The 26,511-nt window shown below is 43.3% G+C and overlaps 1 protein-coding gene across 1 annotated transcript in view; it reads right to left on the reverse strand.

Annotated features, from left to right (window-relative positions):
- Nucleotides 1-26,511, reverse strand: part of YEATS2 (YEATS domain containing 2) — a 1,439,149-nt gene that overhangs the window by 846,769 nt on the left and 565,869 nt on the right. Inside the window, 2 exon segments of the mRNA XM_030217135.1 lie at nucleotides 1,430-1,530; nucleotides 23,060-23,212. Of these exon segments, the coding sequence (XP_030072995.1) occupies nucleotides 1,430-1,530; nucleotides 23,060-23,212 (254 nt within the window).

Raw genomic sequence — 26,511 nt, forward strand, 5'->3', positions numbered from 1 at the left:
GATGTTCTTGAAAACACGCTTGCAGTTGTAAACGTGCCAATGTCTATGAATGGACTGAGTTAGTTGATTCGATATCTCTGAATACGGGAGCACAAACATTAGCTTATCCTCAAACCTCAGTATGCTGTACTGTAATAACAATGATCTATGTGCATAACGTGCCCTTAAATATGCTCTTCTAATCACTCTTTCGGTATCCTCGTTCCATAAACTGCTCACTCAACACAGGAACAATATCTGAATTATAAAGAACAAAGCTGGATATATAAATTAAATTCTGTTGAAACCATTCTGTCTCAATAAAGAGCTTGAATGGACGACATTGGTCTGGCCAGAAACCTGGATTGGATGTAAAACATTGTCATGTGATCGCGCTTTAACAGTTGAGATGCCACAGCCATTTCAACTAAGGGGAGCAGGTTGAAGATTCACCGCAGGACAAAGCACGGTATTTGGCTCATAGAATGTGACGAGTTTGAACGCTGATATATGCAATAAGGTTATATTTATTTGTAGGGGCGCCTTGAAACATCATAAGTTAAAACACCGTCAGCACTAATCCCCCAATGCAAGATAAAAAGTTTAAGTACTTAAAGTTTTACAAATTAAAAAAAAAAAATTTTAAATTTCCACATCAAACGAAAATGTACAATATAGAAAACCAGCGTACAAAATCTTTGAATTGATGACAATATAAGGTGGATACCTACTTAGAAAACTTGAGAAAAGTCATTTCCAGTGGAAGTCACCTCTGATGGTCCATTACTAGTGAGAGTGTCATTAGAGAATATTAACTACAGAAGTATATGTAATGTGATTATTTCAGTTTATCTGCTGTTAATATAAGGACTGCCAATTAAGGTCCACTGAATACTTATGGAAGGTATATTTGTACTATCAAGTATACTTTCACCATATGCAAAAATACATCATGCCATGAACAGGTGATGCAATTAAAATAAACTCTGCTCCACATGTGCATTACTGCTATTATAATTTTATATTTTATCTCGCTGTGTTAAACATTACGCGTTACTAGTCCACTTTCAGCTCACCACGTTCCTTCATTCAGCTTGCTTCAAATAGATTAATAAAACAAATCTGACTCTGGACTTAATAAAAGTTTGAACACAGATTTAGCCTTTTAGGTGTAGAAATACGTAAGAATGGGGGGGCAAAAAGGCAACCAGAAACAGAACAAATGAACACTCAAGTCGCTCTTTCTGTAGTCCCGATACTAGCAGTTGAAACACTATAGAACCCTACAGCTTGCATACATGAATACTAGCATCTATATCACATTAATTGACTACTTCTTTGCTATTTTTGTTTTAGAAAGGGGAAAGGGTAAACTCCGATTTCATAATATTTTTTCTTAATGGAACAATAGCTGTGTTTCATTCACACTCAGGCTGAACATAGGCATTACCTTGACAGATGATACAAAACTACTTCCATTGACCTTCGGACTTGGAGACCCAGCTCCCGGAGAAGCCTGAGAAGCATTCATGTGTTTACTTGCAGGACTTCCTGTATATTAAAAAAAGTCATTTGTGTTTCAGTATATTCAAAATTCTTAGCAATATAAATTGTGCACACATTCTTGTTGATTTACTGAACAACATTCTTTAGTATGCATTTTCTTTGAAATATAAATCTCAATTTCCAAATCAATAGAAAAGGATATATATGTATGGCTAATATGTCAATCCATCTTAGATATCTTTTGTGCAATATTTCATCCTGAGATTTTTAAGAAAATGAGACAGCAACTATAGGACTGATATTTTAAAGCATTTATCTGGGTAGCAGAACCTGCTACTTGGATAAAAGCCTCTGACAGATATTTGGTGGCACTACCTGGTCAATGTCACTATATATCTTCACAGATCACCTTGGCACAATCCAGATACTGCCAGGGCAATCCAGGGTGGAGATGCAAGCTGTCAGTTTTCAGTGCCACTATCCAGATAACTTAGTACACCCATAAAGCTGTTCTAAGTGCTGTCTGGGTAAGTTATCCAGGTGGCAGCTGAACATCGCTATTAAATTTGATTACTTAATATACCGTTGAATACAGTTCAGTTTTAAAGCAGTTTACAATAAATCAGGAACAAGTACAATGAATGTTCTAACAAGTAAAACCAAACAATATAATTGTTTAACCAAAAACAAAGTAAATGATCAAAAATAATCACAGTCAGATAGTGTCAGCAACTCACATTCTATCTGAACATAATAGCAGCCATACTGGGTCAGACCAATGGCCCATCTAGCCCAGTATCCTGTTTCCAACAGTGGCCAATCCAGGTCACAAGCACCTGGCAAAAACCCAAATAATAACAAGATCTGGATATTCAGCAGCAGCCACTACCCAGATACTGCTGCTCAATATCTGCTTTTTTTTAAGCCTGTGACAGTAAACTTTTGTTTTTTAAATGCTGATTAGCTGGAGGCTAAATAGCAGGTGGTGGAGGAGGAGGGGAGAGGTTATTTTATTAAATAGCAGAAGCTCTCCCTGAGCCCGGCTAAGGAGTATAGACTTTTACAACAAAAATGGGAGCATGAATTAACATCCCTGATAGGGTTGTTGAATTTCCCTCAATTGGTGAAGAGTATTTCGGGGCTGGTTCATGTTACTATCGGGAATGTCAATCTAGGATTATTCATAGAGCATATTTTTCTCACCAGAGGGCTTTTAAGGCTGGGATTGTTGCCTCCTCAAATTGTGGAAAGATCGGAACAGAAGGGACCTTATTTCATGTGCTCTGGACCTGTCCCAGAATTGCCTTCTTTTGGGAGGGAATCTCTGTATATCTCAGTCACCTGTTAGGTTCTCAAATTATACTTTCTTTTGTTCCTTGGATATTTACATGGGGAAGGAGATATGCGAGAATGCGGCAAGGTGCTTAAATTGTTCATTCATAAGGCTGCTTCGGTGGGGAAGAAATGTATCTCCAGCAATGGGTGATCCCCAACAGTTCATCACACTAGCAATGGAGAAATCAGCTACATACTCTTATGCTGTGGGAAGCTGGAGATGCACATCTTACATGCAAGCATTGTAAACATTTTCTTGGCAATATGGTCTACCTATCTTCAGTCTCTTAACCCAACAATTAGGAGTATGGATCTCAACAAGTTAAACCTTACTGCATTGTAAAGCATTAAGGGGCTTTACTTATCCCTCAGCCACACTTCTATTAGGTTTTTCAACTGGGAGGGTGTGGGGGAGATTACTGTGGGGAAAGGGAGGGTGGCGGGGGATAGCAGAGGTTCAGGGGGGTTTTGGTGGGAGGCTATAAGAGCACATGCCTTCCTCCGGTTTTGAGTTACCTTATAAGTGATTTGTATTTGTCTGTTCACTCTCTACTTTAAATGCTGTTAATATGTTTGTTTGTTTGTTTGTTTGTTTGATTGCTTGGATTATTGTATCCTTGCCATTCTGTATGCATTTTCCAACAAATATATTTAAATTAAATAGCAGAAGCTCAGTTAACAGAATGAAATCCGATTCAAATTAAAATCAGCACACAGAAACATCCTGATCCAATATAATGCTGTCTTATCCATTCCTCCTGAAATGCCTACCTTTAAAAAAATGCAATTGTTTGCCTTTTAAAAATATTCATGCAGCTTGGTGCTACATGTTAATACTTATTAGTTGAAATTGCCTATTTTATTAATAACAATTTTTATTGATGACTGCACATTACAGGTACAACCTGAGTTTTCGAAACAGGTGCTGATAAAGAAAGGCAACTACAGAATGAGAATGAAAAAAAAATATATGTACAGTGTCTGCCAACAAACTTTTAATAGAACCCTGCCACCCCACCCATCCCCAAACCCACTTCCCCCCAACTAAAACCCCAAAAGTGAAATGCTCAAAAAGTCTTTCAAGGTAACGTAAAACGGCCCTCCAAAAGAGCATTATCCTCAGGCAACCCCAGAAAGAATGGAAGAAATAGTCGTGGCCTTGATGACATTTTTGACAAACTGGGGTCTCTATTCTACCTATCTTAAATACTTGTTCCTGTGTAAACCAGGCCCTGTGTAATGTGCAAAATTGGCACTCCCAAAGTTCAGAACTCACTTATATCTCAGGGATATGTTTAATTAACTTGCCAAAATCCTAGAAAGAGGCAGACAATCCCAGGTCCCAACTCCATTTGAAAATCAGATCTTCACAAGACTGTGTCTGGAGATTAAATGCAGTTCTCTATGAAGGGAAGAGATTGACAGACCTCCATCTCTAAAATTATCAAAAAGTTCCTGTAAGCGAAGACCCTAGGTAAAAAACCAATGCATCCGGCTCCAACGAGCAAATATAATGCTGTATTTGTCAATAGGCCAAAACATCCCAGAGCTCAGCAAATCTCTTGGCCCGCAATGTCTCCCAAGAAAGCATCTTATCCGCTGCTCCCAAAACATGTTGCAAAAGAAAAATGCGCTGCCTCATACACTCTGGGAGTTTTGCTCTGCTCCTCAATTATCCAGTCTCCGAGGTGGCAGAGTAAACAAGCTTGAATATATGTAAGTTCGGAAGACCCCATCTTTCCATATTTCCCAAGCAAATATTTAAAAGACATTTTGGGCTTCTTACCCGCCCAACAAAAATGAGAGAGGAGCCTCCACAAAGAATTTAAATCACACTTTAACAATCTAAGAAGCAATAACTGCACAGAATAGAGCCATTTAGGTAACAGGACTATATTAAAAAGTTGAATTCAACCATGAACTGACAAATGAAGGTGTAACCATTTAGCCAAGCAATATCTAGTATGATCCACCGTCAAGTTAACCTCATAGAGCTGGAAAGTCTTACAAGGCAACTGAATACCCAGATAACTAAAGGAAATGTTCTCCCACTTCAGAGGCCCTTCTCAGCGCCAATGCGGTCGAGCTTTAAGCTGAACTTTGGAAAGTCTCTGGTGTTAACCGACTATGATTTCTGTATGTGAGATGTTGGGGGGGGGGGGGGGGCAATTTTCCTTTGAAGTGGGAAGTCATATGTGTGCGCCCGGTGCAAAGAACTCCTAGCTCTCAGAGAGAAGGTCCGTTCTCTTGAGGCTAGAGTTCAAGACTTGGTAGAGATGAGGGAGATAGAACAGTACATAGATGAGACCTACAGGGATGTGGTAGAGAGGTCCCACCTCCAGCCGGGTACTCCTGTACCTGGGACCTGCCCACCAGAGGATGTACTATCCTCTCGCACCGAGGATATATCTCCGATTACAGCCCACAGGGGAAAAGTTAGGACTGCTATTGTAGTTGGCAACTCAATCATTAGGCATGTAGATAGCTGGGTGGCTGGTGGACGTGAGGATCGCCTGGTGACTTGCCTGCCTGGTGCAAAGGTGGCGGACCTTACTCGGCACCTAGACAAGATCTTAGATAGTGCTGGGGAGGAGCCGGCCGTCTTGTACACGTGGGTACCAACAACATAGGAAAATGTGGGAGACGGGTTCTGGAAGCTAAATTTAGGCTTTTAGGAAGGAAGCTCAAATCCAGATCCTCTAGGGTAGCATTTTCTGAAATATTACCTGTTCCACGCGCAGGGCCCAAGCGACAGGCAGAGATCCGGAGTCTCAATGCGTAGATGAGACGATGGTGTGGAGAGGAGGGTTTTGGATTTATCAGGAACTGGTCAGCAATCTGGGGAAGGGAGAGCCTATTCCGATCTGATGGGCTTCACTTTAACCAGGGTGGGACCAGGCTGCTGGCGTCAACTTTTAAAAAGGAAATAGAGCAGCTTTTAAACTAGAAATGGGGTAAAGGCTGACAGTCGCTCAAAAGCGCATGGTTCGGGAGAAGGTATCTTCTGAGGATATCACCCAGATAGGGAAAATAGGGTTATTTGTGAGTAAGGATAACAAAGAAATCATAGAGGATCAGATAGCCTTAAATAAAATTTATAATGACCAGACAGAAGAAGACATATTCATAATGCCATGTATTAAACGTAATAAAATACGGAACAACACGCATACATTGAAATGTCTATACGCAAATGCCAGGAGCCTGAGGCATAAGATGGGAGAGCTGGAGTACATTGCACAAAATGAAAAACTGGATATTATAGGCATCTCTGAGACCAGGTGGAAGGAAGATAACCAATGGGACACAGTCATACAGGGCTACAAATTATATCGTAGCGATAGGGTGGATAGGATTGGAGGAGGGGTAGCACTGTATGTAAATGAGAACCTTGACTCAGATAGGCTGCAAATATTGCAGGAGACAAAACATCTATTGGAATCCTTGTGGATTGAAATTCCACGTGAAAAGGGGAAAAGGACGGTGATAGGAGTGTACTACCGTCCGGCTGGCCAAGACGAGCAGATGGACGCAGCAATAAGGGAAATTAGGGAAGCGAATAAAAAGGGAAATGTAATATTAATGGATGACTTCAATTATCCGGATATAGACTGGGTGAATGAAACATCGGTACACGCAAGGGAGGTGAAATTTCTTGATGAAATCAAGGACGGCTTCATGGAACAGCTGGTTCAGGAGCCAACAAGAGAAGGGAAAATACTAGACTTAATCATTAGTGGTGCTCATGATCTGGTTCGGGGGGTAACGGTGCGAGGGCCGCTTGATAACAGTGATCATAATATGATCGGTTTTGATATTGGCTACTGTATAATTATAGTACAGCAAGAAGCCCCCACTGGACCCCACCGGAAGGGTGGAAGGCCAGATATTAGAGCTCGGGCTGTTAAAATACATTGAGGGACCGGTACATTGATGTTTTCACACTTGGATACTCGCTTCTAGCCTCCACGTTTTGTGGGTTTGGACATCTGCAGTGATATTTGCCCTCATTAAGAAACATCTCCGTGGTTGGTGGAATGGTCCAATCTCATATATATCTGCTACAACGTTTACAAAGCCGTTGTAGCTACAACGGAACATTGGATATGAGATTATATGCAAGTTTTCATTTATAGAACCAGCGTCCATTATGAAACCAGTGATTGACTATTCGGTATCAGACTAAAATTTGTTTATGATTAGATGTATTTGTCTTGAGAGAGATACCGATTGCTATACACTGTGTTTATGTATATGGATGGAAGGCAGTAGCGTGTGAATGTCCAAGTAGGATAACCCAATGTATGTAAATGGTAAATGGTGTGTGAATGATTGATATTTATTGTTAATAAAGTAAAAGATTTTTCATAAGTTCTGGAGTCTTTAGTGGATACATGGTAAAACTGACTCTGGTTTTTTCAAAAAAATCCCTATAGTTTATTAGTTGTTAAAATACTAGCCAAGTCTACAAACTTATGGCTAAGTGAGTAAGGACTTGCTGGAAAAGCAAGACCTAATGTGAAAACCTGAGAAAGGCCAAAAGAACTGGGCCTAAATGCTGTAATTTTGAAGAGTTAGGTCAAGAGACTGAGAATAAAATGGATGCTGAGTTACAAAATGGAGTAGTTTGTCCCACATGACTGAAAAAGACAGCTAAATAAAAAAAAAAAGTGTTTACCAAGCCAGGTGTTAAAAAGAGGAACTTAGAAATAGAAAAAAAAGTGAAAAAGAAGAAGTTGCGGTTGGAAAACTTTCCATGACCAGGCTCTCATAGAAGATAATGGGCTTAATACTTTTCTAATGAGGGAGAATTTATATAAATAGAGGTTCGGATTTGAGCAATCGGGAGAAGAAGCTGAGTTGCTGTCAGAAGTGCTGTCCCTCTGAACTGTTGTTTGATTGATGTCCCTGATTGCATTGCCTTGTATTGGTAAGCATAAATAAATATACATCTTTACCTTCTGTCTTCTCTCATTCTTATAGAAAATCTAAGACATTAGTGTAACCTTGCAACAAAGATGATTACTATAAGGAGTTTAGATACCCTTACAGTGATGAGGAGTCAGATGGCCATAAACCATAGCCTTCAAAGGTACCCAGTGGGTAGTTGTCCATCTACCCTCGCCATAGCAAGGAGTCCATGGCCAGCTTACCATCCATAAAAACACTACGAAGTAAGTGAACTCAGGAAATCAAATATACTAGCGTTTAACTTTCGAAAAGGAGACTACGATAAAATGAGAACGGTGGAAAAAAAGACTGAAGGGAGCTGCTGAAAGGGTAAAAAACTTGAATCAGGCGTGGATGCTGTTCAAAAACACCATCCTAGAAGTACAGGACAAATATATTCCGCGTATTAGAAAAAGAGGAAAAAAAGACAAAACGTCAGCCAGCGTGGCTAAACGGTAAGGTAAAGGAAGCTATTAGAGCCAAAAAACAATCCTTCAGAAAATGGAGAAGGGAACAGACTGAAGACAAAGCGAATGCTACATACCTGTAGAAGGTATTCTCCGAGGACATCAGGCTGATTGTTCTTACTGATGGGTGACGTCCACGGCAGCCCCCTCCAATTGGAAACTTCACTAGCAAAGGCCTTTGCTAGCCTTCGCGCGCCCAATGCGCACCACACATGCGCGACCGTCTTCCCGCCCGAACCGGCTCGAGTTCGTCAGTTCCCGTATGTAGCAAGACAAGGGAAGACACAACTCCAAAGGGGAGGCGGGCGGGTTTGTGAGAACAATCAGCCTGCCGTCCTCGGAGAATACCTTCTACAGGTATGTAGCATTCGCTTTCTCCGAGGACAAGCAGGCTGCTTGTTCTCACTGATGGGGTATCCCTAGCCCCCAGGCTCACTCAAAACAACAAACATGGTCAATTGGGCCTCGCAACGGTGAGGACATAACTGAGATTGACCTAACAACTTATCCAACTAACAGAGTGTAGCCTGGAACAGAATAAACATGGGCCTAGGGGGGTGGAGTTGGATTCTAAACCCCGAACAGATTCTGAAGCACTGACTGCCCGAACCGACTGTCGCGTCAGGTATCCTGCTGCAGGCAGTAATGAGATGTGAATGTGTGGACAGATGACCACGTCGCAGCCTTGCAAATCTCTTCAATAGTGGCTGACTTCAAGTGGGCCACTGATGCTGCCATGGCTCTAACACTATGAGCCGTGACATGACCCTCAAGAGCCAGCCCAGCCTGGGCGTAAGTGAAGGAAATGCAATCTGCTAGCCAATTTGAAATGGTGCGTTTCCCCACAGCCACTCCCCTCCTGTTGGGATCAAAAGAAACAAACAATTGGGCGGACTGTCTGTTGGGCTGTGTCCGCTCCAGATAGAAGGCCAATGCTCTTTTGCAGTCCAATGTGTGCAGCTGACGTTCAGCAGGGCAGGAATACGGACGGGGAAAGAATGTTGGCAAGACAATTGACTGGTTCAGATGGAACTCCGACACTACCTTCGGCAAGAACTTAGGGTGAGTGCGGAGGACTACTCTGTTATGATGAAATCTGGTGTAAGGGGCCTGGGCTACCAGGGCCTGAAGCTCACTGACTCTACGAGCTGAAGTAACTGCCACCAAGAAAATGACCTTCCAGGTCAAGTACTTTAGATGGCAGGAGTTCAGTGGCTCAAAAGGAGGTTACATCAGGTGGGTGAGAACGACATTGAGATCCCATGACACTGTAGGAGGCTTGAGGGGGGCTTTGACAAAAGCAAACCTCTCATGAAGCAAACAACTAAAGGCTGTCCAGAGATTGGCTTACCTTCCACACGGTAATGGTATGCACTGATTGCGCTAAGGTGAACCCTTACAGAGTTGGTCTTGAGACAGACAGGAGCAGAAGGTATTCAAGAAGGGTCTGTGTAGGACAGGAGCGAGGATCTAAGGCCTTGCTGTCACACCAGATGGCAAACCTCCTCCATAAAAAGAAGTAACTCCTCTTAGTGGAATCTTTTCTGGAAGCAAGCAAGACATGGGAGACACCCTCCGACAGACCCAAAGAGGTAAAGTCTACGCTCTCAACATCCAGGCCGTGAGAGCCAGAGACTGGAGGTTTGGATGCGGAAGCGTCCCTTCGTCCTGTGTGATGAGGGTCGGAAAACACTCCAATCTCCACGGTTCTTCGGAGGACAACTCCAGAAGAAGAGGGAACCAGATCTGACGCGGCCAAAAAGGAGCAATCAGAATCATGGTGCCTCGGTCTTGCTTGAGTTTCAACAAAGTCTTTCCCACCAGAGGTATGGGAGGATAAGCATACAGCAGGCCTTCCCCCCAATCCAGGAGGAAGGCATCCGATGCCAGTCGGCCGTGGGTCTGAAGTCTGGAACAGAACTGAGGGACCTTGTGGTTGGCTCGAGATGCAAAAAGATCTACCAAGGGGGTGCCCCACACCTGGAAGATCCAGCGCACTACTCTGGAGTTGAGCGACCACTCGTGAGGTTGCATAATCCTGCTCAACCTGTCAGCCAGACTGTTGTTTACGCCTGCCAGATATGTGGCTTGGAGCAACATGCCGTAACGGCGAGCCCACAGCCACATGCTGACGGCTTCCTGACACAGGGGGGGAGATCCGGTGCCCCCCTGCTTGTTGATGTAATACATGGCAACCTGGTTGTCTGTCTGAATTTGGATAATTTGGTGGGACAGCTGATCTCTGAAAGCCTTCAGAGCATTCCAGACCGCTCGTAACTCCAGGAGATTGATCTGCAGATCGCGTTCCTGGGGGGACCAGCTTCCCTGGGTGTGAAGCCCATCGACATGAGCTCCCCACCCCAGGAGAGACGCATCCGTAGTCAGCACCTTTTGTGGCTGAGGAATTTGGAAAGGGCATCCCAGAGTCAAATTGGACCAAATCGTCCACCAGTACAGGGATTTGAGAATACTCGTGGACAGGTGGATCACGCCCTCTAGATCCCCAGCAGCCTGAAACCACTGGGAAGCTAGGGTCCATTGAGCAGATCGCATGTGAAGACGAGCCATGGGAGTCACATGAACTGTGGAGGCCATGTGGCGGCCAAGCAATCTCAACATCTGCCGAGCTGTGATCTGCTGGGACGCTCGTACCCGGGAGACGAGGGACAGCAGATTGTTGGCCCTTGTCTCCGGAAGATAGGCACGAGCCGTCCGAGAATCCAGCAGAGCTCCTATGAATTCGAGTCTCTGTACTGGGAGAAGATGGGACTTTGGGTAATTTATCACAAACCCCAGCAGCTCCAGGAGTCGAATAGTCATCTGCATGGACTGTACAGCTCCTGCCTCGGAATTGTTCTTCACCAGCCAATCGTCTAGATAAGGGAACACGTGCACTCCCAGCCTGCGAAGCGCTGCTGCTACTATAGCCAGGCACTTTGTGAACACTCTGGGCGCAGAGGCGAGCCCAAAGGGTAGCACACAGTACTGGAAGTGACATGTGCCCAGACGAAATCGCAGATACTGCCTGTGAGCTGGCAATATCGGGATGTGCGTGTAGGCGTCCTTCAAGTCCAGAGAGCATAGCCAATCTTGTTCCTGAATCATGGGAAGAAGGGTGCCCAGGGAAAGCATCCTGAACTTTTCCTTGACCAGATATTTGTTCAGGGCCCTTAGGTCTAGGATGGGACGCATCCCCCCTGTTTTCTTTTCCACAAGGAAGTACCTGGAATAGAATCCCAGCCCTTCTTGCCCGGATGGCACGGGCTCGACCGCATTGGCGCTGAGAAGGGCGGAGAGTTCCTCTGCAAGTACCTGCTTGTGCTGGAAGCTGTAGGACTGAGCTCCCGGTGGACAATTTGGAGGTTTTGAGGCCAAATTGAGGGTGTACCCTTGCCGGACTATTTGAAGAACCCAACGTTCGGAAGTTATAAGAGGCCACCTTTAGTGAAAAACTTTCAACCTCCCCCCGACCGGCAGATCGCCCGGCACGGACACGTTGATGTCGGCTATGCTCTGCTGGAGCCAGTCAAAAGCTCGTCCCCCTGCTTTTGCTGGGGAGCCGTGGGGCCTTGCTGAGGCGCACGCTGCTGACGAGAGCGAGCGCGCTGGGGCTTAGCCTGGGCCGCAGGCTGGCGAGAGGGAGGACTGTACCTACGCTTACCAGAAGAGTAGGGAGCAGCCCTCCGTCCCCCATAAAAACGTCTACCTGATGAGGTAGATGCTGAAGGCTGCCGGTGGGAGAATTTGTCGAAAGCGTTATCCCGCTGGTGGAGCTGTTCTACCACCTGTTCGACCTTTTCTCCAAAAATGTTGTCCGCTCGGCAAGGGGAGTCCGCAATCCGCTGCTGGATCCTATTCTCCAGGTCAGAGGCACGCAGCCATGAGAGTCTGCGCATCACCACACCTTGAGCAGCGGCCCTCGACGCAACATCAAAGGTATCATATACCCCTCTGGCCAGGAATTTTCTGCACGCCTTCAGCTGTCTGACCACCTCCTGAAACGGCTTGGCTTGCTCAGAAGGGAGCTTGTCCACCAAGCCCGCCAACTGTCGCACATTGTTCCGCATATGGATGCTCGTGTAGAGCTGGTAGGACTGAATCTTGGCCACGAGCATAGAGGAATGATAGGCCTTCCTCCCAAAGGAGTCTAAGGTTCAGGAGTCTCTGCCCGGGGGCGCTGAAGCATGCTCTCTAGAACTCTTAGCCTTCTTTAGGGCCAGATCCACCACACCAGAGTCGTGAGGCAACTGAGTGCGCATCAGCTCTGGGTCCCCATGGATCCGATACTGGGATTCGATCTTCTTGGGAATGTGGGGATTAGTTAGTGGCTTGGTCCAGTTCGCCAGCAATGTCTTTTTTAGGACATGATGCATGGGTACTGTGGACGCTTCCTTAGGTGGAGAAGGATAGTCCAAGAGCTCAAACATCTCAGCCCTGGGCTCATCCTCCACGACCACCGGGAAGGGGATGGCCATAGACATCTCCCGGACAAAGGCCGCGAAAGACAGACTCTCGGGAGGAGAAAGCTGCCTTTCAGGGGAGGGAGTGGGATCAGAAGGAAGGCCATCAGACTCCTCGTCAGAAAAATATCTGATGTCCTCCTCCTCCTCCCACGAGGCCTCACCATCGGTATCAGACACAAGTTCACGGACCTGCGTCTGAAGCCGTGCCCGACTCGACTCCGTGGGAACACGACCAGGGTAGGAGCGTCGAGAGGTGGACTCCCTCGCCAGCACTGGCGAAGCTCCCTCCGCCGACGTCATTGGGGAGTCTGCCTGGGAGGCGGCCGTAGCCGGTACAGCTTGAGACCTCACCTCAGGCAAAGGGCCAGCCATCGACTCACCCGATGGTACCGGTGGCGCAAGCACCCCCGGTACCGGAGAAGGGCGCAACAGCTCTCCCAGAATCTCTGGAAGAACGGCCCGGAGATTTTCGTGCAGAGCAGCTGTGGAGAAAGGCTGAGAAGCCGATGCAGGCGTCGAGGTCAGAGTCTGTTCCGGGCGTGGAGGCGGTTCTGGGCTATCCAAGGGGGAGCGCATCGACACCTCCTGAATAGAGGGTGAGCGGTTCTCCTGGTGCCGATGCCTACTGGGTGCCGACTCCCTCGACGACCCAGAGCTCTCGGTACCGAGACGGGAAGGAGACCGGTGTCGATGCTTCTTTGACTTCTTCAAGCGAAGCATGTCACCAGAGCTTCCCGGTACCGATGAGGAGGACGTAGAATCCAACCGTCGCTTCCTCGGGGCCGAGGCCGAAGAAGGTCGATCTCGGGGGGGCTGAACCGCAGGAGCCCTCAGGGCAGGAGACCCACCCGAAGGCTCACCGCCACCAGCAGAGGAATGGACAGCCCTCACCTGCACTCCAGACGAAGCACCACCGTCCGACGACATCAGCAACAGCGGAGGTCCCGGTACCACCGATGTCTCGGTACCGACGATGCAGGAGGTAGAAGCTTCGATGCAGTCGATGCCGATGCAGAGGTCGAAGACTTTGATGCTGTCGACGTCAATGCACTCGACGAGTCCCGTGCTGTTGTCATCGAAGAGCCCGAGAACAACGCATTCCACTGGGCCAATCTCACTACCTGAGTCCTCTTTTTCAAAAGAGCACAAAGACTGCAGGCCTGCGGGCGGTGCCCAGCCCCCAGACACTGAAGACACGAAGCGTGCCTATCAGTGAGCGAGATTACCCGGGCGCACTGGGTGCACTTCTTGAAGCCGCTGGAAGACTTCGATGACATGGGCGGAAAAATCACGCCGGCAAAATCAAAATTCGCGATGATGATGAAAGGCACCAAAAAGAAGGGAGAAAAAAACCCGTATCGAGGCCAAATAGGCCGGTCCCGAAAGCGAAAGGAAACTTACGCGGGGAAAAAAGCTGGAAACACGGGAAAGGGGTAAAGACCGGATCGGTCTCTTTTTTTTTTTTTTTTTTTTAAAGCGAAAATCGCGAAGACATGCGAGGTCAACTAGAGGGGCACGAAACGGCGGCAAAACACGACCTTCCCGAGCGCGGACAAAAGAAGACTTACGAACACGAGCCGGTTCGGGTGGGAAGACGGTCGCTCATGCGCGGTGCGCATGGGCGCGCGAGGGCTAGCAAAGGCCTTTGCTAGTGAAGTTTCCGATTGGAGGGGGCTGCCGTGGACGTCACCTATCAGTGAGAACAAGCAGCCTGCTTGTCCTCGGAGAATAAGATAAAACATAAGGAATGTCAAACCAAATGCAAAAAGGAGATAAGGAGGGCTAAGAAGGACTTTGAAAAAAAGTTAGTGTTAGAAGCAAAAACACATAGCAAAATTTTTTTTTAGGTATATTAAAAGCAGGAAGCCGGCTAAAGAATCAGTAGGGCCGCTGGACAACTGTGGTGTTAAAGGGGCGATCAGGGAAGACAAAGCCATAGCGGAGAAATTGAATGAATTCTTTGCTTCGGTCTTCAACAAGGAGGATTTGGGAGGGATGCTGGTACCGGAAAAGGTATTTGAAGCGGACGAGTCAGAAAGACTAAATGATTTCACTGTAAACTTGGAGGATGTAATGGGGCAGTTCTGCAAACTGAAAAGTAGTAAATCACCGGGACCAGATGGTATTCATCCCAGAGTATTAATAGAGCTGAAAAATGAACTTGTGGAGCTACTGTTAGTAATATGCAATTTATCCCTAAAAACAGGTGTGGTACCAGAAGATTGGAGGGTGGCCAATGTAACACCGATTTTTTAAAAGGGTTCCACAGGCAATCCTGGAAATTATAGACCGGTGAGTCTGACGTCGGTGCCGAGAAAAATGGTGGAGGCTATTATTAAGAATAAAATTACAGAGCACATACAAAAGCATGGGCTACTGAGACAAAGTCAGCACGGATTTAGAAGTCTTGCCTCACAAATCTACTGCATTTTTTTCGAGGGGGTGAACAAACGTGGACAAAGGGGAGCCGGTGGATATTGTATATCTAGATTTTCAGAAGGCGCTTGACAAAGTGCCTCATGAAAGACTCCAAAGGAAACTGGAGAGTCATGGGATCGGAGGCAGTGTATTATTATGGATTAAGAGCTGGTTAAAGGATAGGAAGCAGAGAGTAGGGTTAAATGGCCATTATTCTCGATGGAGAAGGGTGGTTAGTGGGGTCCCTCAGGGGTCTGTGCTGGGACCGCTGCTTTTTAACATATTTATAAATGACCTCGAGATGGGAGTAACTAGTGAGGTAATTAAATTCGCAGATGACACAAAATTATCCAGGGTCGTCTCGTCGCGGGAGGAGTGTGAAAAATTACAAGAAGACCTCGTGAGACTGGGGGATTTGGCATCCAAATGGCAGATGAAGTTCAGCGTTGACAAGTGCAAAGTGATGCATGTGGGAAGGAGGAACCCGAACTACAGCTATGTTATGCAAGGTTCCACGTTAGGAGTTACGGACCAAGAAAGGGATCTGGGGGTCATTGTGGCTACGACGTTGAAATCTTCAGCTCAATGTGCTGCGGTGGCTAAGAAGATGAACAGAATGTTGAGTATTATTAGAAAAGGGATGGAAACCAAGCATGAGGATGTTATAATGCTGTTATATCGCTCCATGGTGCGACCGCAACTGGAGTATTGTGTTCAGTTCTGGTCGCCTCATCTCAAAAAAGATATAAAGGAATTCGAGAAGGTGCAGAGAAGGGCGACAAAAATGATAAAAGGGATGGGACGACTACCCTATGAGGAGAGGTTAAGACAGCTAGGACTCTTTAGCCTGGAGAGAAGGCGGCTGAGAGGTGATATGATAGAGGTTTACAAAATAATGAGCGGGATAGAGCGGACAGATGTGAAGCGTTTGTTTAGGTTTCTAACAATAATAGAACCAGGGGACACAAGATGAAATTAGAATGTGGTAGGTTTTTTTTTTTTCTGTTCAATCATTTTTATTAATTTGGATATAACAATAAAAAAGGAAATTAAGTACCATTGACTTAATAACAGTTTAACAAGTTAGAACATGTACACTGACTTATAGAAAAATTATGGACAGTGTTTACATCATCTCTAGAATCCCTGATGCTGTTACATTACAGGTAATTATAACTATAGGAGTAAACATATTATTAAATGTTAGAGGTGGAGATAAGAAATTATACATATATATGTAATTAGTACCCATTTATATTTGCATAGATTATAATAATTAATATTAACTGGATGAGTAATTGAGTATAGGAGACCAGGTTTTATTAAATGCTACAAGGGAACCGCATTTCTCAGCAGCAGCTTTTTCATATTTAGCGTATAGACATACTGTATTCCACCACATATCATAAGATAACTTCGTAAAGTCCTTCCAGTTTTGACATATCAGTTTTAAAGCAACTTGAATCAATATACGAAGTAATTTGGCTATGTGTGGTTGTAGTATCGTGTCTAAACCAAATTCTCCCGTGATTATGATTTTGTATGTTAATGAGATCTTAAAATCTAGAATTTGAGAAATAGTTTCCTCTATATGAGACCAATACTCATCCAGTATATGGCAATGGTAAATTAAATGGTCTAATGTGCCTACATGGTTGTTACAAGACCAACATCTATTTGAAATTTCTTTAGATATTTTGGAAAGTTTGTAAGGTGTCCACATAGCTCTATGCAAGATGTAGAATGATGATTGGGTAAGAGCAGATGATTTTGAAGATTTATATAATAATGTCCAGATTTTTTCCCATTGTTCTTCAGTAATTTGAGAATTGAGTTCTTTGTTCCAAATGTTTTGTAAAGCTGAAGGACAATGAGAAGAGTGATCTTGTAAGATTTTGTACCATGTTGATGCCGTTTTTTTCCCATTAGCCAACTGATGGCATAATGTTAAACAACTTGGAGTTTCATCCTTTAATGAGTTAATATCAAAGTTTGCAGAAATGCAGTGTTTTAGTTGTAGCCATTGAAAGTAGCACTGATTGTGTAGGTTATACTTTGCCTGTAGTGTAGAGAAAGGTATCCATTTGTATTTGTCCAATAGTTGATGTAGAAACCATATTTTTGCTTCTATCCATTTAGGCCAAGCAAAACATTTACCATTGATTTTTAGTTTTGGATTATTCCAAAGTTGTATCTTAGTAGTCGAATGGATAGATATTTTAACACATGAGTCCAATGTGTTGAATGATGATTGAGAAGCGGATATGATGGGATTATAATCCGATTTATGTATTGAAGACCATGGTAAGAGAGGTGTTGGAGTTGCTTTAAAGATCTCAGCTTCCCATTTTATCCAAAGTGGGTCAGTATGTTCTTCTTTTGAGGTGATCCATAAAGAGCTTTGTCTTAGTAAGAAAGCCTTATGATAGTCCAGAAAATTTGGAAAATTGACACCTCCATGATGTTTAGGGAATTTAAGATATTTCAACGCAATACGAGGAGGTTTATTAGACCATAAAAATTTTGACAATATTTTTTCCATATTTTTATATGTACTGGCATTTAACATGACCGGTAACATACTTAAAATATAATTCACTTTCGGTGCATCATTTTTATGGTGTCTAATCTTCCCCACCAAGATAGTTTAAGTGGGGACCACTTATTTGACATCTCCGTCACACAATTCAAAAGGTATGTAGAGTTGAGGTTGATAGTTTCATTAATATTAGAACCAAATAATACACCCAGATATTTCAGGCACATGGGAGACCATTTAAAATGGGTCATAGTAAATTGGTATGACCTAGAGGCCATGTTTAGTGGTAATATTTCTGTTTTAGTGGGATTTAGTTTGTATCCAGATATTCGTGAATAATTGTTAATTACATCTAGGATGTGAGGTATAGATGAAGGAGTTGTATATATTAATACATCGTCGGCATATGCAGAAAGTTTGGCTGATATATTTCCCAATTCTACACCTTTAATATGTTCTGACTGTAAGATAGTTAAAAGTAAAGGTTCCAGGGCGATATTAAATAGTAATGGGGAGAGGGGACATCTTGTCTAGTACCTCTTGTCGGCCGGAAGGGAGGTGAATATTGACCATTAATAAACAATTTGTTAGATGGACAGGTATAGAGTACTTTTATCAAATTAATAGCGTTTTGTGTGAAACCAAACCACTTTAAGGTATGAAACATATATTGCCATTCTACGCGGTCGAAAGCCTTTTCGGCGTCAAGACCTATGGCCACATATGGAGTATTTGATTTTTGTGTTTGTATAAGTATGTTAGTAAATAATCTGGTATTGTCATAAGAATGTCTTCCATGCATAAAGCCAGTCTGATTAATATTTATGATTTTGGGTAAGATAGTTTGTAGTCTTTCTGCTATGATTTTAGCATAAATTTTGGCATCAATATTTATAAGAGATAAAGGGCGATAGTTTGGTATTCTTTGGGGATCCTTGCCAGGTTTTGGGAGAACTATAGTTGTAGCTTCGGTAAACGATCCAGAAACTTCCCCTGATGAGATCAAATAATTAAAGAAGGAGCTTAATAGAGGGGCGAGTATATCTTGGAAAGTAAGATAAAATTCTAATGTAAATCCATCTGGGCCGGGAGCGTTTTTTTTAGCCATGGACTTTATAGCAGATTTTACCTCCTGGTCAGTTATGGGAGAAGAGAATAGTAAGTTGTCATCGTCGTCAATGGTGTCATGATTTAAATTATCGAAGAAGGATATATCAATGTAATCTGTATTAGATTCTGATTTATATAATTCGTCATAGAATTTTTGGAAGGCTGATAGTATTTGTTGGTTATCTGTTATACTGACATCATTAGAATCTTTAATATGAGAGATATCATTCTTTTCGGCTCTAGTTTTTAGGTAACTGGCTAGTAAATGTCCAGATTTATTATTACTGGCATAATATTGTGCTGATTTCATAAAAATCTCTTTATTTGCATTATTGGCTAATAGTATGTTGTATTTGTATCTGTCTTTCCTTAGTTTGCTTAAGATGTCCATGTTAGATGGAGATTGTTGGAGTAATTTTTCCAGATGGTTTATTGATTTTTCTAATTCTGTGATTTCAGACATTTGTTGTTTTTTTTTTTTGGCTGTAAAGCGTATGATTGAACCTCGGATATAAGCTTTAAAAGCATCCCATCTTGTTATCCAATTAGTTTCTTTAAGTGTATTGAACTTAAAGTATTCTAGTATGTCCTTCATAATCTCTTCTTTAAATTCAGGGTATGATAATACGCTAGCATTAAATCTCTAAGATTTTGTCTGTGCTCACATTTCCATACAAATATCAGACCTATCCATCAAAGCACAGACAAAATCTTAGAATGTGGTAGGTTTAAAACAAATCGGAGAAAGTGTTTCTTTACTCAGCGCGTAGTTAGACTCTGGAACTCACTGCCGGAGATGGTAGTGACGGCAGCTGGCCTTACTGAGTTTAAAGGGGGTCTGGACAGATTTCTGAAGGAAAAGTCCATTGATCGTTATTAAATTTTGGGTTTTTTGCCAGGTTCTTGGGGCCTGGATTGGCCGCTGTCGGAGAAGGAGTGCTGGGCTTGATGGACCTTTGGTCTTTTCCCATCGTGGCAATGCTTATGTGCTTATCTTATTGGTACAAGTTGAGACTAGCTTGGTAGCCGTTCCCATTTTTTGCTCAGCTAGCAAAGCAGTGGAGCTCACTAGTAGGGGCGGAAATCTCAGAGAAGGAACTTTCCAGATGTTTCTTCTTGGCTTTTAAGATCACTCCTAATGTGGGGCTCCATGAAATTCAATTTAAGATATTACATGTGGTATATGTCACTAGATGCAAGGGCAAGATGCTGAGTTTATGGGACTCAGATGAACGTGGCAAATGCTACTGGGGTAAAGGCACTATAGTGCATCATTTCTTAGAGTGTTGGACACTCCGGGATTACTGGAAGATAGTTCTTGGTAAATTGGAAGGGGTCCTCCAAATTCAAATCCAGATGGAATGGTCATACAGTATACTACTGCTGGGATCTGATGCTGATTTAGTGAAACAGGGGTTACTTGCCCATCAACGTAAATTTGTTCTATTGGCCCTGGTGCTCGCAAAAAGAGTTATACTGCAACATTGGGTAGATAACTCCCCACCTCCCCTGGTTAAATGGCAGGCTAGCATGGCACAGATGGCGGACTGGGAGGGGGGGGGAGCCGACTCCACCTGGTAAACAGGACAATCTATACTCAGGCATTTGGAAGCGATGGAAGACAATGACCAAATAGGTGGCACACACATAACACACTAAGACAAATTATAGGGGAATTGCACCACTAAGAAGTAGCACGAAGAGGAATAGGTACCAGTAAGGAGGGTTAGGGTTGCAAAGGCGGGGATGGGTAGGGAGGGAGGAGGAAGGGACAGGGGGGAGGGGATTGGGACCTGTGGGGATGGAAAATACTATCATGGTTAGGGGTCACATAATGGAAAAATGAGAAACACCTGTTTTTGTACAGCTCTGGTCTAGGGGGATTTAAAAAAGTGGGGTGTACTGGCCTTATGAACTGTAAATGTGTAGCAGAGCATTGGTGATTTTTGTACTCTGTATTCTTCACTTTCTGTACTTTGTATGAGGTGTTTTTCTACTTAATAAAAACATTTTTTTAAAAAGCAGCGGTCCCAGCACAGACCCCTGAGGAACCTCACTAACTACCCTTCTCCATTGAGAATACTGACCATTTAACCCTGCTCTCTGTTTTCTAACTTTTAACCAGTTTTTAATTCACAATAGGACCTCCTATCCCATGCGGTACTTTGTCAAACGCTTTCTGAAAACCCAGATACACAATATCAACTGGCTCACCTTTATCCACATGTTTGTTCACACCTTCAAAGGAATGTAATAGATTGGTGAGGCAAGATTTCCCTTCACTGAATCCATTTTGGCTTTGTCTCATTAATCCATGATTTTGAATATGCTCTGTAATTTTGTTCTTTATAATAGTCTCTACCATTTTGCCCGGCACCGAAGTCAGACTCACCAGTCTATAATTTCCCGGATCTCCTCTGGAACCTTTTTTTAAAATCAGCATTACATTGGCCACCCTCCAATCATCCAGTACCATGCTGTACTGCTATGGATTTACAGCCTGCTTCACTGACACAGACTACTCAATAATTACTGTCGATTCTTTTGGATTTGTATTAGGTAAATGAGACCTTTATTAGGGGTGCTAGAATCTACAGTTTGTTTATTTATTTATTGAATTTGTAGCCCACATTTTCCCACCTATTTGCAGGCTCAATGTGGCTTACAATGTATCGTTATTGTTAGATAATAGATTGGAAGATAATTAGTATTACATAGAGAACACGGTTCACATAATAGAACTGAAACGATTGAATTAATCAAGAAATTAAACCAGCAGGTGTAAGAGAAAAACAGTTCTGATTATAAGTATAGTAGAATTGGAAAAGGTACAGCGAAGGGCGACGAAAATGATAGTGGGGATGGGACGACTTTCCTACGAAGAGAGGCTGAGAAGGCTAGGGCTTTTCAGCTTGGAGAAGAGACGGCTGAGGGGAGATATGATAGAAGTGTATAAAATAATGAGTGGAATGGATCGGGTGGATGTGAAGCGACTGTTCACGCTATCCAAAAATACTAGGACTAGAGGGCATGAGTTGAAGCTACAGTGTGGTAAATTTAAAACGAATCGGAGAAAATTTTTCTTCACCCAACGTGTAATTAGACTCTGGAATTCGTTGCCGGAGAACGTGGTACGGGCGGTTAGCTTGACGGAGTTTAAAAAGGGGTTAGATAGATTCCTAAAGGACAAGTCCATAGACCGCTATTAAATGGACTTGGAAAAATTCCGCATTTTTAGGTATAACTTGTCTGGAATGTTTTTACATTTGGGGAGCGTGCCAGGTGCCCTTGACCTGGATTGGCCACTGTCGGTGACAGGATGCTGGGCTAGATGGACCTTTGGTCTTTCCCAGTATGGCACTACTTATGTACTTATGTACTTATGTACTTAGTGTTATATTTGCATTGGCTGATCTTTGTGGTATGCCTTGTTGAAGAGGTGGGTCTTCAGCGATTTACGAAAGTTAGTTAGTTCATAAATAGTTTTTAAGTTGAGCGGCAATGCGTTCCATAACTGTGTGCTCAAGTAAGAAAAGTTTGACGCATGAGCTAGTTTGTATTTTAGACCTTTACAGCTGGGGAAGTGAAGATTAAGGAATGTGCGGGATGATCTTTTAGCGTTCCTGGGTGGCAAGTCTACCAGGTCTGACATGTAGGCTGGGGCATCTCCGTGAATGATTTTATGAACTAGAGAGCATACCTTGAACGCGATACGTTCTTTAAGTGGAAGCCAGTGTAACTTTTCCCTTAGGGGTTTAGCACTTTCATATTTTGTTTTTTAAGATATATATACGATTAAATCATCTAACTAAAAGAAAGCTATAAGCCTTAGAAGGTTTATCTTTCTTTGGGTCTTTTTGTAGATATTTTCTCTCACAGCAGATACAGATATTTGTCCATAGACCATCCAGATATGGTTCCCCATTGCCTATGAGCTATTTTACACACTTGATACGGAGCAGGGGGAGGATTACCAGGGATAGTGCAAGAGCCCCAGAAAAAACACTGGTACCTCTGCTCAACACATCATATGACCTCTCTGCATCCCTCCTTTTCACCCTTATTATAATTCACTCTCTTCCATCCATTCCATTCAACTTGCCAAAACTACTTCTCCATCTCAAAGTTTTCACCTTTTTCTACAAGCAGCTATGAAAATATAACAAAAGTACATAAAAAATAGCATTTTCTTCATGTCATATCAACTCTGTTTTCAGAAACATAGCTTTATTTTATAACTCAGAACAGTTTTGTGTATCATAACAGGTTAATCTACTTGAGAAAGTACATACCGGTGCTTGGCACAGTGGAAGTAGTCACCTGTCCCATCTTATTAACAATCATATAAGGATTACCACCGATACCTGAGGTAGTAGTCCCTGGCTTAATAGGCACTGAAGTAGAGTTTGGGGTACGAGGTAAAGGAGGACTTGGTACTGGAGAACCTAAACAAACAAACAAAAAAAAATCTAACAATCTACTTTGGCATACAAAATGCATCCTGTAACAGAACAACAGTTAATTTAACAGCTTTTTTTCTAAAGAAGCAGATGAGTGAGGATAAGGGGAAGACCAGAGAAGTGAGAGGCACATAGCTCAAAAGAGGGAGGGGGAAGAGGAAAGAGATAGACCATACTGGGGGAGGAAGAGATGTATAGATATATCTTTAGCCTATGCCTGCAGACTCGCACAGAAAAAAGTTAAGTAGCACAGACATGAAAACCAAATATCAACTTTAATTTTTGTTTATTCTCTAAAAGTAATATTTTCATGGATTCATACAAATGGTTTAGATGCTCCAGTAAGTACTTTAATTACCATGCCTTGCCCCAAGACTAAGAAGGTCTAAAATTTAGGACTGTTTGAGGCACACTACCAATTTATTCCAAAAGCCAGAACCCATTCAACCAAGAAGCCTCAATGTTCTGTTCAATTTCAAAAGTAGAAAAATATGGGTTATATAAATTCAATTTAAAAAAAAGAGTGCAACTCTGGGAGAAAAACCCATTACAGACAAGTAATCACATTTCTCCAAAGGTGAATATTCTCTATGCTTTCATAATCATGAGGATTAGCAAACTGGAAAATATCTTTAAAATTATCTGAAAAACTCCTAGAAGAAAAAACGACCCACAGGATCAGTGCACTAAGTGAAAGTCACTGAAAAAAAGTGAAGTAAATGCTGAAGCAGCATGACCAGAGCTTACAGATGGATTACTTAAGCATAACTTAAAGGAGAGCATCATCCACTGTATACCATTAAAAAATGTATAGAAAGCAAGTATTAATATGCAGCACTTAATAAAAGGCTGAGACTTAGGTCATTATTAACTGCCAACAATTTTCACTACTAGCGTTTTTTTTATTCCTAAGTGCATGAATATGAGAGATATGGATGTGTCAAACCTAAATCCAAAGTGGCTTATCATTTACACATAAGCACAGATACGTTTTAGACATGAGCAGCTAGATAGCAATACCACTTTTATTAGACTGACGATTTTTAAGATCCAGACTTTTAAAACCATTAAAGTTCCCTTCCTAGCTAATCTTATTTTCTTATGAAAATAAAGTTAAGTTACTCACCTGTAGCAGGTATTCTTCAAGAACAGCAGGATGAACACTCTTACAAAAGTAAGATATCATCCTGACAGGGTCTGGAGTGGCAAGCGCTCCCCAGCATTCTTCTAGAAGCATTTTTGAAGCACTTTATTGTGCATATGTGCATCTTCCCACCTGCCGCCATCACGCAGGACCAGCTCATAGAAGGGCATGGGGCAGTGCAGTAAGAATATTTATCCTGATGTCCTTGGAGAACATCTGCTATAGGTAATTTCACTTTCTCCAAAAACCAGCAGGATGATGATATTCTTACTAATGGTGTAGATATGGGACATGCTGGACATGAACCCAAACAACAGGACTGCTATCGCAGCCTGACAGTTGTGAGTAAAGCTAGGCCTCACAGTACAGGTCAAGAGGGCAAGTCACTGAGAAGCTAGTTATCAAGCGTGACACAGAATCTCATGTCCTTTTCTGCTTATGAAAGAGAAAAATGCGCTGACATAGAGAAATAATAGAAATATGCTGTGCAGGAGAATATGGTTTATAACTTTGTAAATCTAAGGGGAATGTTCTGTTAACCTCTGTTAACCACGGAAGCTGGTGGGTGGAAAAACACAAATATGTTTAAAGGGAAGGTGACATGAGCACAGCTTTTTAAAACAATTTCTTCCCAAAAGATTCCAAGATCCAAGCCTTTTTCCCCAGGGGGCACCGGAGTGAGGACATTAAACGCTTGTCTCTTTTGAGAGTTGATTCAACCACCAAAGAATGTTTACAATCCAGAAGGCTTCAAGACTTCTGAAACTACAGCTTCCTAACCATTCTTACTGACCTCTTTGTACAGCAGGTCAATAAGAAGGTCCACTCTTTGTTTAAAGAGTGGACCTTGTTATTGACCTGCTGTACAAAGAGACCTCCCACTGTTTCATCTGTACCAGCTTAAGGAATTCTGTGAATGGGCTCTATCACACTATCATTTGGGTGGGGGGGATTTCTTAAACTGAGGGATGTCCAATGTCAAAGCCCTCAGTCTCTAAAACAAATCGGATGGACTTGGCTATCTCCTGCACAAAGCTGAAAAAGGAGAGTTCTTCTAGCATCTCCTCAGATACCCAGGGGTGCAGAGGCTTAGCCAGGTTTTGACATCAGGGGGAGCAAACTTTTGTAAAATAGGCGCCAGTGCGAGGCTGAAGGGCCAGGAGAAGAGGGAAGGGTTAAAATCCTCATAGGCATATATGTGATCAGTGACTAAGGCTAAGGTGGGGTGAGGGCCTAGAGTGGAGTTAGGGCAGGGCTAGATAAAATCCTTAGGGTGAGGGCAGCGCCTATGTCAGCAGAAAAGGAACCTTGAAGGTACTGTTGAACACAGCAATGAAAGACCCCTTCACTGTGTCTGTGGCGCAACTGCACCAGTCATTTCCCCCTTGTATCTCTATTACTGATGGTATTATGTACACTGAATACACTCCAGGGAATTATGTGCTGAAAATATCCATATACTGTACCACAATAATTCTACTACACAGTAGAAATGAAAACCTGCTAAGCATGGTTTAGCCCCTACACAACCCAGGAAGGAGCACAGCATCAAGGGTTGTGTACTTGCATCTCCTGTGAGTCTAGTATCTCTCCCCTTCTCTTACTCATGCTCTCCATCCCCCTATGGCCTTCTATCTTCTTCCTTTCTCCCTGGTCCCTCATAGTCTGGCATCTCTCCTATCCCCCTACCCCTGCAGATCTAGTACTTGTCCCCTTCCCTCCCTCCCTCTTTCTTCCCCCTCCCATGGGTTCAGCACATTCTCCTGTCCCCAATGAGTCCAGGACCTTTCTCTCTTCTTCCCGAAATCCCCCTGGAGTCCAGAACCTCTCTTTCTGCCCTCAGCCCCCCCCCCATGAGTCCAGCAACTCTTCCTCTCGTTCCCTCGATCCACCCCCCTCCCTGAGTCCAATAACTTCTTCCTCCCCAAGAAGGTTATATTGAGAACAGGAGATGACTTGACGTCAAAAAGCTGAAGCCAAATAGGGTTAGTCTCCCTTTCCTTCTCCTCCTCACCCAAAACAAAACAAACAAACCTACAAGCTGCTCTATCCACATTGTCATTCCTTATTGTTGGTAGCATTTTTATTTGATCTCACTTATATTTTCAAACATGCCGGCTTGTGCAGCATATGGATGTAC

Source organism: Microcaecilia unicolor, chromosome 10 (genome assembly GCF_901765095.1).
Source record: "Microcaecilia unicolor chromosome 10, aMicUni1.1, whole genome shotgun sequence".
NCBI lineage: Eukaryota > Metazoa > Chordata > Amphibia > Gymnophiona > Siphonopidae > Microcaecilia > Microcaecilia unicolor.